The 14,437-nt window shown below is 42.4% G+C and overlaps 1 protein-coding gene across 1 annotated transcript; it reads left to right on the top strand.

The window, feature by feature from the left end:
- Positions 1–4,469: 4,469 nt before the first annotated feature.
- On the top strand, positions 4,470–13,294 carry SMPX (small muscle protein, X-linked). Its single transcript, XM_010571271.1, has 3 exons — positions 4,470–4,508; positions 9,445–9,534; positions 13,154–13,294. The coding sequence occupies exons 1-3, from the start codon at positions 4,470–4,472 to the stop codon at positions 13,292–13,294; spliced, it is 270 nt and encodes an 89-aa protein (XP_010569573.1).
- Positions 13,295–14,437: the final 1,143 nt, after the last annotated feature.

Genomic DNA, 14,437 nt, shown 5'->3' with positions numbered 1-14,437 from the left:
GAAGGCAGGACCAACACCTCCGTTCTAGGCAAAAGACAGGTCTGTGAGCCCTCTTGTGAACCCTGCCGTGTTTTAAGTGCGACACTCGTCTCGTGCCTCAAAATATTTGACAAGAGCCGTGCTCGGCCTTCCCGAGGAATAGGCCAAGGGGTCTCCTTGGAACAAGGCGATCGCTGGACGTGTCTCCATCAGTCAGGACCTAAAAACAAATGCGCGTGCTTGGTGCATGCCTAGTTGCGTGTCCATCGTTTTGGGGAGCAGCCTGCAAGCTGCTCGAGCACGTCGTCAGCTTCATCAGCTGCTTCCAGATGACAGCACTTTTGGGAAAGAGGGCAGCAGAGAATGAGTCACAGGCTTAACGGAGCGGTCCGCGCGGTCATCTTCCTCCTTGAGATACGTGAGTATCTCGAGTTCTTCGTAATTACGTCTCCGTAACGATTCCCTCCTCCGGCAGGGCGGTAGGGAGCTGCCCCAAACGCCGCGGGAGGAGCGGCGCGTTGCCTTCTGCCGCCGTGTGCCGGGCGTTTGCGAAAAGCCCCGAAGGACAGGGAGAGGGAGGGATGGAAAAGGACCCAAAGGTGTGTTCCTTCAGCACCTCCCGCTCGACACTTGAGCCCTGGTTTTATGATGGTCAAGTGCCACAGGGGACCGAGTTACAGGGTGAATCGAACGCTATATTTAGGAAGAACAACTGGAAGCTATGACAGGAATTCCCTTTTACACTTCGCTTCTCGGCCGAGTCCCACTCCAGCCGGGAGCAGCTCTCAGTGCCGTCCGGGCTGAAAGCGTCGGAGCTATTTCAGACACATTAAAAGGATCACAGTCACTACCTCAGCTGGTAGAAGAAGGTCCCTCTTTCAGCATCGAAAGGAGGTGCACATACTCACTTGACGGTTTGGAGCTTTTCTTATATAAGTAAATAAGTAAGCTGATCTTGAAGGGGTCGATTAAAGACTCGGAAGACCCTTACGAAAACTCTTTAATAACTGCTGCGAGGTGACTACGGTAGTTGTGGGTTTCTGCTTATTTTAATGTCTCGTGCAGCGTATCAGCGTATTCAGAGCAGATTGTTGTAGTTCTTGCTTCGTAGTCTGTGGGGATCTTTAAAGCCTTAAAACAGAAAGTCACTTAAATCCTGGTAAGAAGCGTTAACTGTGTGTTAGCTCGAATACTGTAGTACATAGGTACATGCTTACTGTTTTCTGTATGTTTCTTATGGCTAGTGATAAATTACCCGGGGGGTTTGATGGTGAGAGAGGTGTTCTTTCACCGTAAGCTGAACAGGTAACTGTAGCGGAGACAACTGCATTACAGAAAATACGGTGGCATTTGCCTAGAGCGTGTAGTAAGTTTTTGTGTAACAGGCTGGAAGCTGCAAAGTAGGGCTTTCTCTTCTTTCTTTGTACGAGCTGGGTCTCACGGTAGCGTAGTTCCCGTCGAAGCCTTTTAATAAGACAATACCCTGCAGTTCTGTGTCCAAAATACCCGTTGTGCTGGATGCCGTGAGCGCGGTGGGGAAAGGACGGCTTCCAGCCGGGGCGGGGGGAGGGCTCTTTCTGTCGTCTGTGTGCCACTGTGCATCTCTTGTGCGGGTTACAAACGGTGGCTTTATGATATCGCATTTAAAGCGCATCGGATAAGTCAGCTTATTATCTTGCTGCAGCCCCGTCAGAAATTATTTTTAGCAGAGGGACAGAAGATAGGTCCTTTGTTTCGCAAAGTTTCTTTTCAAAACGCTGTTTTATTTCACCGTAGTAGTCCTGTATTTCGCGAGTAATACTTTTCATGAGTGCTTTCGCTGCGAAGCAAGGGAATTTTCAGGGGAAGTCTGGCATAAACCAGCTCCAAACTGAACTAACATTGCCGTTGCTTTCTAAGTTTGGCTCAGCATGCAGCCCATAAAAGGTAGGAGGGAAGGTGCGGGGAGGCCAAAAAAGACACCGGGGAATACAGGCTGCGTGCGTCTGCGTTCCTCTGGCTGCATACATGTGAAATCCTGCCATGGAAATGCGGGCGAAGAGTGATTTTTTCAAGTTTGCAGAGCTGATTGGAACGCCAGAAATAATTTAATACAATCAGTGCAGCGCTCTTGACTCTCTCGTTGAGATGCGTGGCAAAAGAACAAAGGGATTTATAAAAATGAACTAATCACTTCAGTAATAAATGCATCTGTAATCCAAGGTTTATCTTCCTGTGGTTGATGGTCAGCATTGCTCTGGAGGGAAACTCAGGGAAGGGAGGGAATGGCAGAGAGCCAGAGAAGATTGTCTATTTTTACTCAGTAGCGTGCTGTTGTCCTGATTTCTCTGGCGGTAATGAGGACAACATGAACGGGTAGGAAAATCACCTCCTCCAAAAGCAGTCCTACACAATTGTATCATGCGTCCGTCTTTAGGAACCGGTGTCTGATTGCAGTCGTTTTGACCGCAGACTTCTCGTGAACCCGGAGCACCTCGCTGAGGAGCACTGTTGCTGTGCTTGTTTTAAAGTTGAGATTCGATGTAAATCCTTGCCTCTTTAGCTCTAGGTGGCCCGAGAAATGGGTATTGGTGTTTTTGCAATGCACAGGCACCCAAGATGGAGAAGTACATCTTAGCATGAATTTCTTTGTGGCAGTGTTTAGAAAGTAGATCCACAGTGGTTTAAAATGCTTTATGTTAATTCCCCGTGCTTTTGTTTCCATTTTTCATTCTGATTAGAAAGAGGAGAAAATGATAAGAAAAATTAATTAAACTTTTCCATATTATGGGTCCCATCTTTCCAATAAACTGGGCGATTGTTTTGTGTTTATGTTTGGAATACAACCACTGGTTAACAGCACAGTTATTTCTATGCATAGTAAAGATTTTCAAAAAGGGAAGAGAGGGAGTGCAGTAAATCCTTTTGGCTTTTTGAAATCTGTGCAAATTTTGTCATGAACTTCAGTGGGCAAGATTTCATCCCCAAAAGTGAATTCTAAAGTTTTTAAAACTACCTCTGATTTTAAGATTATAAATGTAAATGTGAAACAACGATATAAAACTCACTGGAGGCACGCTGTTTTTATTTTGCACAGCGGGATTTTTTTCTGATTGATTAATTTAGTGGAAGCAGTTTAAACCTGAAGCAACCTATGAAGATGACGTCCTCCGACTTAACGCCGTGTTGGTTTGGACAGCACTCTTTACAGCTGAGCATGCGATCAGAGGGAGACCTCTAATGGCAGGTCATTTTTACTTTAAGTTCTGCTCAGCATTATACACAGATTTAAAGCCGATGTGAGGATATGCAAGAGCAAGTCTTCCAGGCAGCTCCAGCGATACAATTTCAGGCTGATATTCCAGGCTGAAACCAACCTACAACTCATCTATTCTTTTCTTTGGTACCGCCTCCACGTGGCAGTTATACTCTTTGGAGTACCAGAGGCTTGGACCCACTTTTGATTTCTCAGTATATTTCTCCTATTCCCTCCTATGTCATTTATTACTTTTCTCAATATTTTCCTTCCAGTCTCAGGTTAAATATAGTAGCAAAAATATGCTGTAGTTTGTTTGGGATCAATGAGTTCTCTGCTGAACTCATTTCTCACCTTTTAGTATTACTCTTATTTTGTATTATAATGGTTAAATGACCAGACTCTGATGAAGGTCTAGTCCAGTTAAAATCTTAATTCTCAGTGAAAGAATAAAAGGCTGAGATGATATTTCAATTAATCTGATAATAAAATGTCTCGCTTTTTTTTTTAAACCTTTGTAGAATCTTTTGACTTGGGTGTATTTCCCTTTGTTACTGTATATTGGTACTATGTCAGTCCATATTTCTCCGCCTGCATAAAATTATATGGAAAACTCTTCCTTTTAGTCTTACTGCTAAAGAAAACTGATGAATCTATATGTTCTACAGCTTCGAAGAGAGGCTACTTTGTGCCCTAGCAATTGTCAAAAAGAACGTTAGAGTTTGACCATCTTGATCATTTTCAGTCTATAGGCATTAAAGATTTGCAAGGATTTGTAATTCAGAAGATGCTTTTGTCTGCATTTATCAATGTTTTATGGCAAGTTATGCTTTATTTGAAAGAAGGTTTAAACTGAGAATTTTAATAAATCCCGCGTACATACTGTGACAGAGATAATCATACATTGTTTATCCTCAAATGCTTCCCTTAATTCTTACTCATTATACAACGCCGTTAAGGTTTGAGAGATTCCTTATCTCTACTCATTATTGTTTTTAATGTGAAAGAGATAGCTCCATTTGTGGCTATGAAAGATTAATTGGAGGAGCTCAGGTGTTCTGTCTGCTTATGATACTCAGAAGGAATAACTAAGCAACTCTGAAACTGAGATGGAAACAGGAGCTGGGCAGATGAAATGGATGCCTGTCAAGAGGCAGCGCGGGTTAAGTTCTAGCTTATCTCCCTGAGCTATCAGAATGTCAGAGCCTGTAACACTTTCCCATTTTGCTTGCAGGGATAAGCCTCTGTCTTAAAAATGTCAAAACAGCCAGCGTCACATGTCAAAGCCATTCAGGTAAGAGACAGTATTTATGTTTCTAATATAATAAAATAATAAATCTCAACCTCCACTGCTTGGCAAACTGCATTTTGCTCATATAAAACACCACAGAAGTGATAACTGGGGTTTATTCTTTTAGAGTGAAAAGCTTGGTAGATATGAAAGCACTGAAAAAGTTTGACCTGAAGAGCATCTTATGATCTGAGCTGATAAAAAACTGGATCAGATATGTTGCTTGCTTGCTTGCTTGCATGGTCTTTCCAGTGTTAGGTTATGTCTGTTGGTGGATCAGCTAAGCAAAACACGGTGATAGATCTGCATAACTGATCAGCATTATGAGTAAAAGTAACTCTTGCAACTATTAGATTTTCCACAGAGTTAATATAATGCTGGAAGAATTCCAGGCTAAAAAGATGGCATAAGTATTGAAGATTTTCATGTCTGCACTGCTTTAGGAAAAAACCCCCACAACTTCCAGTATTTGTTTAAGCAGCATTTTATTTAAAAGCCAAAGTAAAATGAGAGGGATGTTGATGTTTTCCTTTTAAAAATTCTTGTATGATGTCACATACCTCCTCAAATGGCATATGCTCATAAGGATGAAGTTGGTTGTTACACACTTGTAAAAGAAACAGCTGGACAATTATCCCAACATCCTCATGAAGCAGCATCATGAAGAATGTATTTAGCTCATGCTATCATTGATTCTTGTCACAAGGCCAAAATACCTCCCGCACTGCAGAATTTTACAGAATTTCCATGTATTTTGTAAAATGCACTTGCAATGAAATTTTACCACGAGTTCAGGTTCCCTTGAAATTACGTAAGAAACACAAAATGGAATTTCTAAAGTCTGATCTGTCTTCTGTTTCCTCAAGATAATACTAACTCAATGGATTGGAGTATCAAGAAGATTAATTACCCAGTGGCTAGACAGCATACTAAAGTTGCAAGGCACTGTAAAAATGCTAATTCACTTTATCATCATGAACCTTACTGGAACAGGCATACAAACTACTGTACTCTAATTCAGTTGAAACTAGCAGAAGTTTGCCATTGATCTCACTCAGTTCAAATTTTCATCCCTCTTTTACAGTGACTATGGGAATGTTTGTATGATTAATGAAAAAATGATAATGATAAATGATAATTTATAGCCTAAAAGTATTTACATTTTACATTTAAACTCCATAGGCACATACAAACATTTTTAAGGAATGACGTTGGTTTGCTTTTTGCCTTAAAGTAAAGAAGTAGTTATAGCCTCCTTTTTATTTTGATGACTTTCCAACTTGTAAATATAAAAAAAATGGTTCTAGTTTGTCCATTTTAAACTGCATTAAGTTTAATATTTTAAGAAACTTTAATTTTTGCAAAGGTAATTTGAATCACGAGAGATATTACAGCACAAATTAAAAAAAAAAATCTATTAAACATTGTGTCAAAGGTTGCTCCAGCAGAGAGACTTGCACTTGAATTGATGCCTACTACACTCTGAGCACTCTAAGAACCGTGACTCAAAACGTCACATTACTTTTATACATTGTGATTCATATATTATGATCCTTTGCTGTTATGGGCTATTACAGTAGGACCGACATCGCCTGGAGAATATACATCATGCTGCAGCGATAGAAATGTAATGACACTATACCGACTGAAGTATTTCATGATACTTCATGGCAGAAGTGGCTTCTTTCTGACCATACAAGATGTACGCTAAAATCTTCACTTGCCAACAGCCACAAAATACAGGTGTGGGAGAGTTAAAGGTAACAACTGGTTCCCAAGAGCGGTTTGGGGTGATAGCGGACCAAAGTACTGTTAATTCCTGGTAACGTTCATTGCTGGCTTCCCCCTCTCGGTGTGTAAAAGGCTGCGTACAGCTCTGGCTGAAAATTATTCTACCTACAAACACCACTCTTGGCTTTCCCCAGAGGTAAGGGTGAGGGGTTTCCTATTTTTTTTCTGAATCACATTCAGTTTTCTCTGTAGTTCCTTTATTATTTTTTTCAATTGAGTATGTTTATACTGAAGCGGCTTTCCAGCCTGTTCAGTCATCCTTCTGGACAGCTAGGAATGGCTGTGGTGCCGTGAAGGATTTATCCATAACGGTCCTCACCTCATGCATGGCTCCATGAGTTGTGTCCTACTCTGGATACCCTGTCTCTATTAAACAGAAAGAAGAACACAAACAAATCTCTAAATACCAGTTTAATCAATTCAAACCAGTGAGATATGTTGTATGTCATCCTTACGGATATTTTTCCTTTGGTCCGTTCAGGAAGACCTTAGCAGAGTACATCGGTACGCGTACCGACTCATTAATAAGACTGAATGACATCCCAAATACGGTAGGCACTTTCCAAAAACAAAGGAAGATGCAAACCCCCAAAAGTTTTAATAATTAGTATGATTAAAAATAATAATCACACCTAGAAGGCCTGTCTAAAGCAATTATAATTCAGGATTTCAGGACTTTGGAGCAAAAAATTTCCTGTTTAGCATTTTACTGGATGGGGAGCCAGCGAGGAAGAGATCACTGAGGCTCGTACCTCCGTCCCAGCAGGCAGGTGACAAGAGCCTTGAAACGCAGTTTAAAAACAAAATTGCAGACTTGTGCTGATCGCAGCACAACGCGGTCCTTGCAGAGCCACGCTGGCGTACAGAATGTGGTCCACTCCTCACCCCTTGTACAGCTGCTAATCCGTGGGAGGGGACTGGCGTTGGGTGAAGAGGGAGATTTGCAGCTCAGGGCTCTGGTCAGGAATTGCTCAGGAATCATACTTTCATTTCATCCTAGAAATATTTTAATTTATAGTACGTGTTATCAGATCCAGACAGCGTTAAATCATGTCTTAAAGGCTGCTCGTGTTACCGAGTTAATGTTTCATCTCTGCGTACGCCTTGTCCAAACTCTGACGGGAACGCGCTTCTTCCGGATAAAATAGTTCGGACCGCTTTCATGGGACGCGGGTTCCTGTGAAAATGCTGAAGCGGACCAAAGAGCGGTTTATTTAATTTAATCGGCAGCCTGGCACTTAGCGGTCCGTTTTCGTTTCCCGACCCCTTTTGGGTCCCAGCTGGTCTGTCAGTCCCAGCAGGAGATGCGGGGGCCAGGTATCCGAACCGCCGTGCCGTGCTCCGTCCTGGGTGGCCGCGGGGGGCTGGCTTCGGCTTTTACCGACCCCGACGGGAAGAAACGCCCGAGTCCAAAATCCGCACCGAGAGCAGAGATAACTCTTAATGCTTCAGCTCTGCAAACTCGTACGACCACGCTAGCTGTGAAGAGCAGAGAAGTTTCGTGTTCCAAAAAACCAAGCTGCCTGGAGGTACCAGAGCCTGGCAGGGGAGATGCTTAAAATTAAAAATAGCAAAGCTGGTTTTTTTCCACCCGTGAATGGAATAATGGGTTAAGTACTGCGAGGCTGAAAATGCCCCGTCTCCTGGGAACTTCGGAAGTGCAGATGAAAGGTTTCACAATATCTAAACTAATGCTCGGTGAAAAAGCTGTATGAAATGAATGCCCAGTTGCCTCTAAACTACCTGGCCCTACAGACGCTTGCCAGCCCCACTGAAATGGCAGCATCGCTTTGCATAAATAAAATAACGGGAAACAGATAAGTAGAATACAGGGAGAGGTGCTTATTTCTTGGCAAAAGAATTCTTAATTTGCTCGACATTTGGCTGTTTTCCTGCGGTTGCCCAACCCGGGGCACGATCTGCAAGGCCACGATTTGAGCAGAAGGATGGGATTATTCGTCTCCATTTAATGCAAATCAGTCAGATGGTAAACTACGATAACACAGGTCGCTGTTGGAAGGTTCTCCGCTTCCGCTGCATCACATTACCGATTCACCCCCTGGTTTTACCAGTGGGAGTCATGATATTTTGATGACATTTCCTAGGAGCAGCTTCTCTTCTGAGATCACGAGATAAGAATAGGTATAAATTGTGCATTTAGTTGATCACGCTATTTGACTTTAAAAGTAATCCAGGCTGGGTCACATCGGGAAATAGATGCATTTTAGCTCCTCTTTCCTGAGCAATGTTTTCTGCCATTTTTCTCTCAAAAATCTTTACTTTTAAGGTATCTATTACCAGCCCCATGTATGTTATGGCTACTGGCTTTCTGCCGCAGGTAAAAAGTCAGACTGATGCAGCCCTGCGGGTATCATTCCGGAGGGAGTTTGCTAAAGCCGGGGGCCAGCAGTCTGTCCGGCGTTGGAGCCGGCGCAGCCTGGTCCGACCCGTGAGCCCCAGCTGCAGACCGGGCTGGGGCGGCCGGGCGAAACCCAGCAGGGGCTGGAAAAGGTCAAAAAGCCTTTTCCCACAGGTCCTCTTGGCAACCAAGAGGCGTATTTCTAGCACTAAGGCGTCACATTTGCAGTTTGTGGTGCCCGTGGGTAAATTTTGCCGGTAAAATCGCATTTTAAACACTCGCGGCTTAAGTTGGCTCAGGGTGGGCTTTCCTTCCTTACCGCCTGTGACTAAACGAGGTGAGAACTGGTGTGACTGGGCGAAGGAGGGTGGTCCAGTGGTTTGGGTGTTATTGTAGGATTTGGGTGATTTACACTTAAATGCTGATTCTGGCACCCACTTTCTGTTTGACCTTGACCAAACTGAAGCAGACCCAGGTGCCTAAAGACACTTTGGTGTCCAGTACTCATTTGTTTAAAGTCCAATGAAATCAGGGAGCGTTAGAGTAATATGCAGAACTTCAAAAGCTTTCTAGCAGCTTTGGTTTTTTCCTTTCCATCTTTAAAACGGAGATGGAAGCACTTCTCTGTCCCACGGGAGTGCTGTGATGATGCATACATTGAAGGCATAAGTGCTCGGAAACCACGATAATGTCTATACACTTGTCCCACCCCTTGTGAGTTTTGCCATTTACCAGCTGTGTGTTTGTTTATCAGTCACTGTTATATGCATCATAATTTCCTTCTCACAGGCTAATATTAACATCCCAATGGGAGCATTTCGACCTGGTGCAGGCCACCCTCATAAAAGAAAAGAACTTACACCTGAAGAAGTGGAGGAGGTAAGAAAAAAAGGGGGGGGCGTGATTTTTTTCCCAGGAGAATCCCTGCCACTGATGGAAGAAAGCCTTTTAATCAATCTTATGGCACTGCACGCCAATCTTAGGTACCACAGCTGATCATTCATGGAAATAAATGGCCACCAACTAAACACTTCATATATACATAGTTCTGGTTTTGATGCCAAGGCACCTACAGGAATTTAACTTGTTTCAAAGGTGCGTAGCTCTGCTTCAACAGCAGGATGATATCTGCTGTCAGGAAAGAAAGCCAGGATTTCACCAGCGGTATTTATCTAGATGGGAGTTGATGCGATACAGCAGGAAAAGTTATAGCAAGGCTTTGGAAGAATATGCTACTACCTGCTGCCCCCATGGTTTGATTTCTTGTTACAGCTTAGCAATAGTGGAACAGGTTTTCAAACCTGACACTTTTTGGAATATTTATCAACAAGGAAAAATTGAGTGTGAAGACACTTGCAAATTAAAAACAGAAATTGTGAACCCGTTCACCTGCAAAGGGGTGAAAATACTCCATTTCAGATTGAATTCTGTGTTTTCATGCTTATATTTTACAGGGAGTATTTAACACTGAGTTTTGAATATAAAATCCAATTTATACCTTAACCAACATTGATCACAAAGGTTATGATTAAAACCAGATACCGTATTTCTGGATGATATTTAGCGTCTTATTTACCATGAACTTTTATAATAAATAAGAACTAAAACCAACGGTAGAGGAAAAGGCATGCAGTGGCACTGCTGGTGATTCAGCCCCAAACGAGAAGGAGCCAGATCAGTTTTGGACAAATCATCTGCTCCTTCTGACCTGCTAGAGGCACTTAAAATGGTCAGGTTTAGTTATGCAAGAGCTAATTCTTCCTTTTCTGCCTAAATCAGACAGATTTTTTTTTTTCTGAATTCTGACATATTTGCTCGAAATAGTGCTCTGTTTACAAAGAACTTTCCTGAAGAAATCAAACCCAGCCTGACTTAACTCTTCTTAAGAAGGTTTTAAAAACCCAAAACCAAACGTAGGAAGTGACCTTGAACACATATTGTGGCTTTCTCCCCTGGAAAGAAATCAAAGCATATTCTCTCTGCAGTAATTAAACTGATGAAGGAATGCATGTTATTAAGCAGAAACTAATATAGCATGTGTGAATTCTGGTAGTGTTTGAAAAATAAAATAAATGACTAGTGCTGATAATTAGATTTGGTTGGGTAATCAAATATTGCTTTGCTTCTCAGTTACGTGAATACAATATATGAGACAGACATTATGGAATGAAAGTTCTTGGCTCCAGTTTTATAGCCAATATGCAAGCAAACCAATGGGAGTACAGACTACAGAAACAGATCTTGTAATAGGAATAGAATAAAAACGCTACCAGTGGGCTTGTCAGTTTTCTCATCTCGTTAAGTCTTGCAATACAGCTTGTGATTCTTCAGAGCAGCTTTGGACAAATACAACTTTTGCTGACAGCACTTAGCATTTTTCACTATATTTTAAAATCTTGGCAAAGGAGATGAGGGAAATATGGGTCTTACTCAAAGGGATGGTGGAGCCAGATGGGAACGCGTATTTTTGAAGGTCAGCGGAGTGGACATGTTAACACGAAAAGAAATGGGGGGTGGTAATTTCAGAAAATAACTCTTCGGTCAGAGCTTTTCCATGCATGTATTTGTTAACTGTTGTCGTATATCTAAGTCACTCTTCAGGCTTCCTTCAATAAAACTGAAAGCCAAGGTCTGATCTCAGCTGTGCATTGCGCATGGGGTGGGTGATATAGGGAGGGGTGCAGTCATAAATAGCACACACCTGAGATTAGAGGGAAAGCTAACATCAATTTATGGAGTGCAAAGTCCCCAAAACATGGTCAAAGTTTGCACCATTTGTACTATGAAAGGAATGGTATTGTAGATGACTTGAACTGGTATTTTTAACATAGTATCTGCTATGCACTAATAAGAGCTAAGGGGCTGGGGGAACGCTAGTTTTTCTTGATTATTCAGATTAGCTAGCTGTGCAAGAAAACTGTCAAAGGGAACAATACAAGCTCATGGCATCTTTGACTACTGATACAATTTTGTGCATCCCGCCCCCCGGAAAACCTTCTGTATCAATTTACTTACTCTCCTGCTGTGCTTTGCTACCGTTTCAGGATGTTAGATCATTAAGCTATCTATTAGACAGTATGTATAGTAGCTGGGGCTGGATTACTGGCTGGGATTTTAAATGATCAGGCAGAAACACTAGTGCAATGTTATTAATTAGTAGTATCTTGTATTAACTAATAGTGTATTAGCTAAAAAGTGAGAAAAGATAATACCAATTTACTAAGCCAAGCAATATAATTGTTGCTTCAGTTTTCTTCTGTATTGTGATCTCTAGAAAGTTCTTAGAGATCAGATAGGAAGAAAATTTCAGTTTTCTAAAATTCCTTGTTTATTTGCTACTTGACGTTGCAAAAAGTCTGCTTCCTGATTAGCAGGTAGTGCATTAGTCAACAGAAAAAAGAGAGGCTTACTGGCCAATAATATCTGACAGATAACTTTGGAATTTTAAAAATGAAGTCAAATATTAAGACTTGACTGTTCACAGTCGATACACCTTTCCAAAAAGGGTGACTAATAAATCTAAATACTGAATTAACTCCCAAAAGCCCATTCCAAGAGGACATTCACAAAGTAATCAAAAAAAAGAAAAAATAATTTCCTTGTGAAATTATTTGCGGTAAAATATTAATTCACCTCTAAACCTCCATGATTCCCCCTGTATGCCAGCTTTATAAAATACAGAACAGGCTGGAAGAACCTTAAACTCCCCACTGGAAAACTACTCCTTCAAAACATTGCTCAGTCTAGAATAGAAATTGTCTACAATACATGCTCTACATCACCTAGGAGCAATAGCACAGCCGAGGCAGGACCAAGGGCTGAAATACTGTGGTCCATTGGGAAATTAGCCAAGCTGCTCGCTATTGTGCAAGTGCTGTTATTTAGCCTGTATTTTTACAGTGTCAGCAAAATAGCTGTCAGGCAATACCCTAATTCAAACACAGAATGACAAAACCCCTTCTGGTCTTGCAACTGAGGTTAAGAAAAATTAAACATCAACTCAAGCTGAGTTTGGGTGGAGCTTTTAGGGTCCATTACCTACTATCGTAGCTCTTCTCCAGAGCTGCAGAAGTGCATGATGGTCTTCCTCCCCTGGCCGGCAACTATGAAACTCTGAAAGAAATTAGATGATAAAAATGGTTCGCCTGCTTTTTTCCCTAAAATATGAAGGACCTGGGAGTTGCCTTTAATGCTCCACTCAGTTAATTTTCTGCTAATTGTCTGACACTGTAAATTCTTACTCATTTACCAAAAGATCCACGTTTCTCTGCACTGAGCACCTTCTAATATTTTTTTCAGAATGTTTTGAAAACATTTTAGACAACAACCAACAGAATAACCTATGTCTTCCTGCCCTCCTGCCCCACTTCCCCTCAATTTCCATTGAGATTGCATTTAGTATAAAAACAGCCTTTCCTGTTTCTCAAATAACTGAACTACGCTCGTGCTCGAGAGGTTGCTGTTGCGGCAGTAAGGTCACTGGTATCCTTTTGTGCAGAGTGTTCCTGCTTCGACAGAGGAGGAGAGAGACAAGAAACATCTCCCAGGAGCTAAGAAACTCCCAGGTCCTGCTGTCAACTTGTCAGAGATTCAGAACGTAAAGAGTGAGCTGAAATTTGTCCCCAAAGCTGAACAGTAGCTGGAACAAGCAGGTGAGTAAAAGAAAGGTTATTTGCATGGCTCTAGGAGAAGCAGGCTGATCCAGAAACCTCGTTGTGTCAAAAGATGCCTTTCCAATTACTTCAGAGGACCTGGAATCGCACCCCATATTTCAAAGACAAAATATAAGAAGAAAAGGTCAAAATCCTTGGAATTCTCTGTTATTTCAAACACGGAGCATGTAGGAGACTATATCCAATGATATATGGCACCCATCAACCAGCCTAACAAAAAGTGTATTCAGCTATTAGGAATATTGAAGCCAGCTTAAGAATACCAGCTTCTTGCTTCACGAGCACAAGTTCCAGTTTCACAGAATATAGGACTTGTATTTGTACACTCTAACTACAGATAAATGTTTTACAATGCAAATAAATTTATTGCAGTGATGGACAAGTAGATCAGTATTTTTAAAACGCTCCTTTGGAACATTAGATATTTGATATTATTTTCTTTCTTCATCAATGACACGGACAGTGGGATCGAGTGCCCCCTGGCAGGTTTGCAGATGACACCAAGCTGAGTGGTGTGGTTGACACACCTGAGGGACAGGATGCCGTCCAGAGGGACCTGGGCAAGTTCCAGAAGTGGGCCCATGTGAACTTCAGGAGGTTCAACAAGGCCAAATGCGAGGTCCTGCACCTGCGTTGGGGCAACCCCCCCAGCATCGATGCAGGCTTGAAGGACTTGTGCGTACTGGCTGGACGTGAGCCGGCGATGTGTGCTCACAGCCCAGGAATCCAGTCATCTCCTGGGCTGTATCACCAGCAGCGTGGGCAGCAGGTCGAGGGAGGGGATTCTGCCCCTCTGCTCCGATCGGGTGAGACCCCACCGGCAGTTCCGCGTCCAGCTCTGGGGTCCTCAGCACAGGAGAGACAGGGACCTGTTGGAGCAAATCCAGAGGAGGGACATGAAAATGACCAGAGGGCTGGAGCACCTCTGCTGTGAGGAAAGGCTGAGAGAGTTGGGGTTGTTCAGCCTGGAGAAGAGAAGGCTCTGGGGAGACCTTATTGTGGCCTTTCAATATATAAAGAAGCCTTATAAGAAAGGTGGGACAGACTTTTTAGCAGGGACTGTTATGATAGAACAAGGGGTAATGGTTTTAAACTAAAAGAGGGCAGAT

The sequence above is a fragment of the Haliaeetus leucocephalus genome, unplaced genomic scaffold (genome assembly GCF_000737465.1).
Source record: "Haliaeetus leucocephalus isolate CR32 unplaced genomic scaffold, Haliaeetus_leucocephalus-4.0 Scaffold317, whole genome shotgun sequence".
Taxonomy (NCBI): Eukaryota; Metazoa; Chordata; class Aves; order Accipitriformes; family Accipitridae; genus Haliaeetus; species Haliaeetus leucocephalus.
This window is presented reverse-complemented; position numbering and strand designations above follow the sequence as displayed.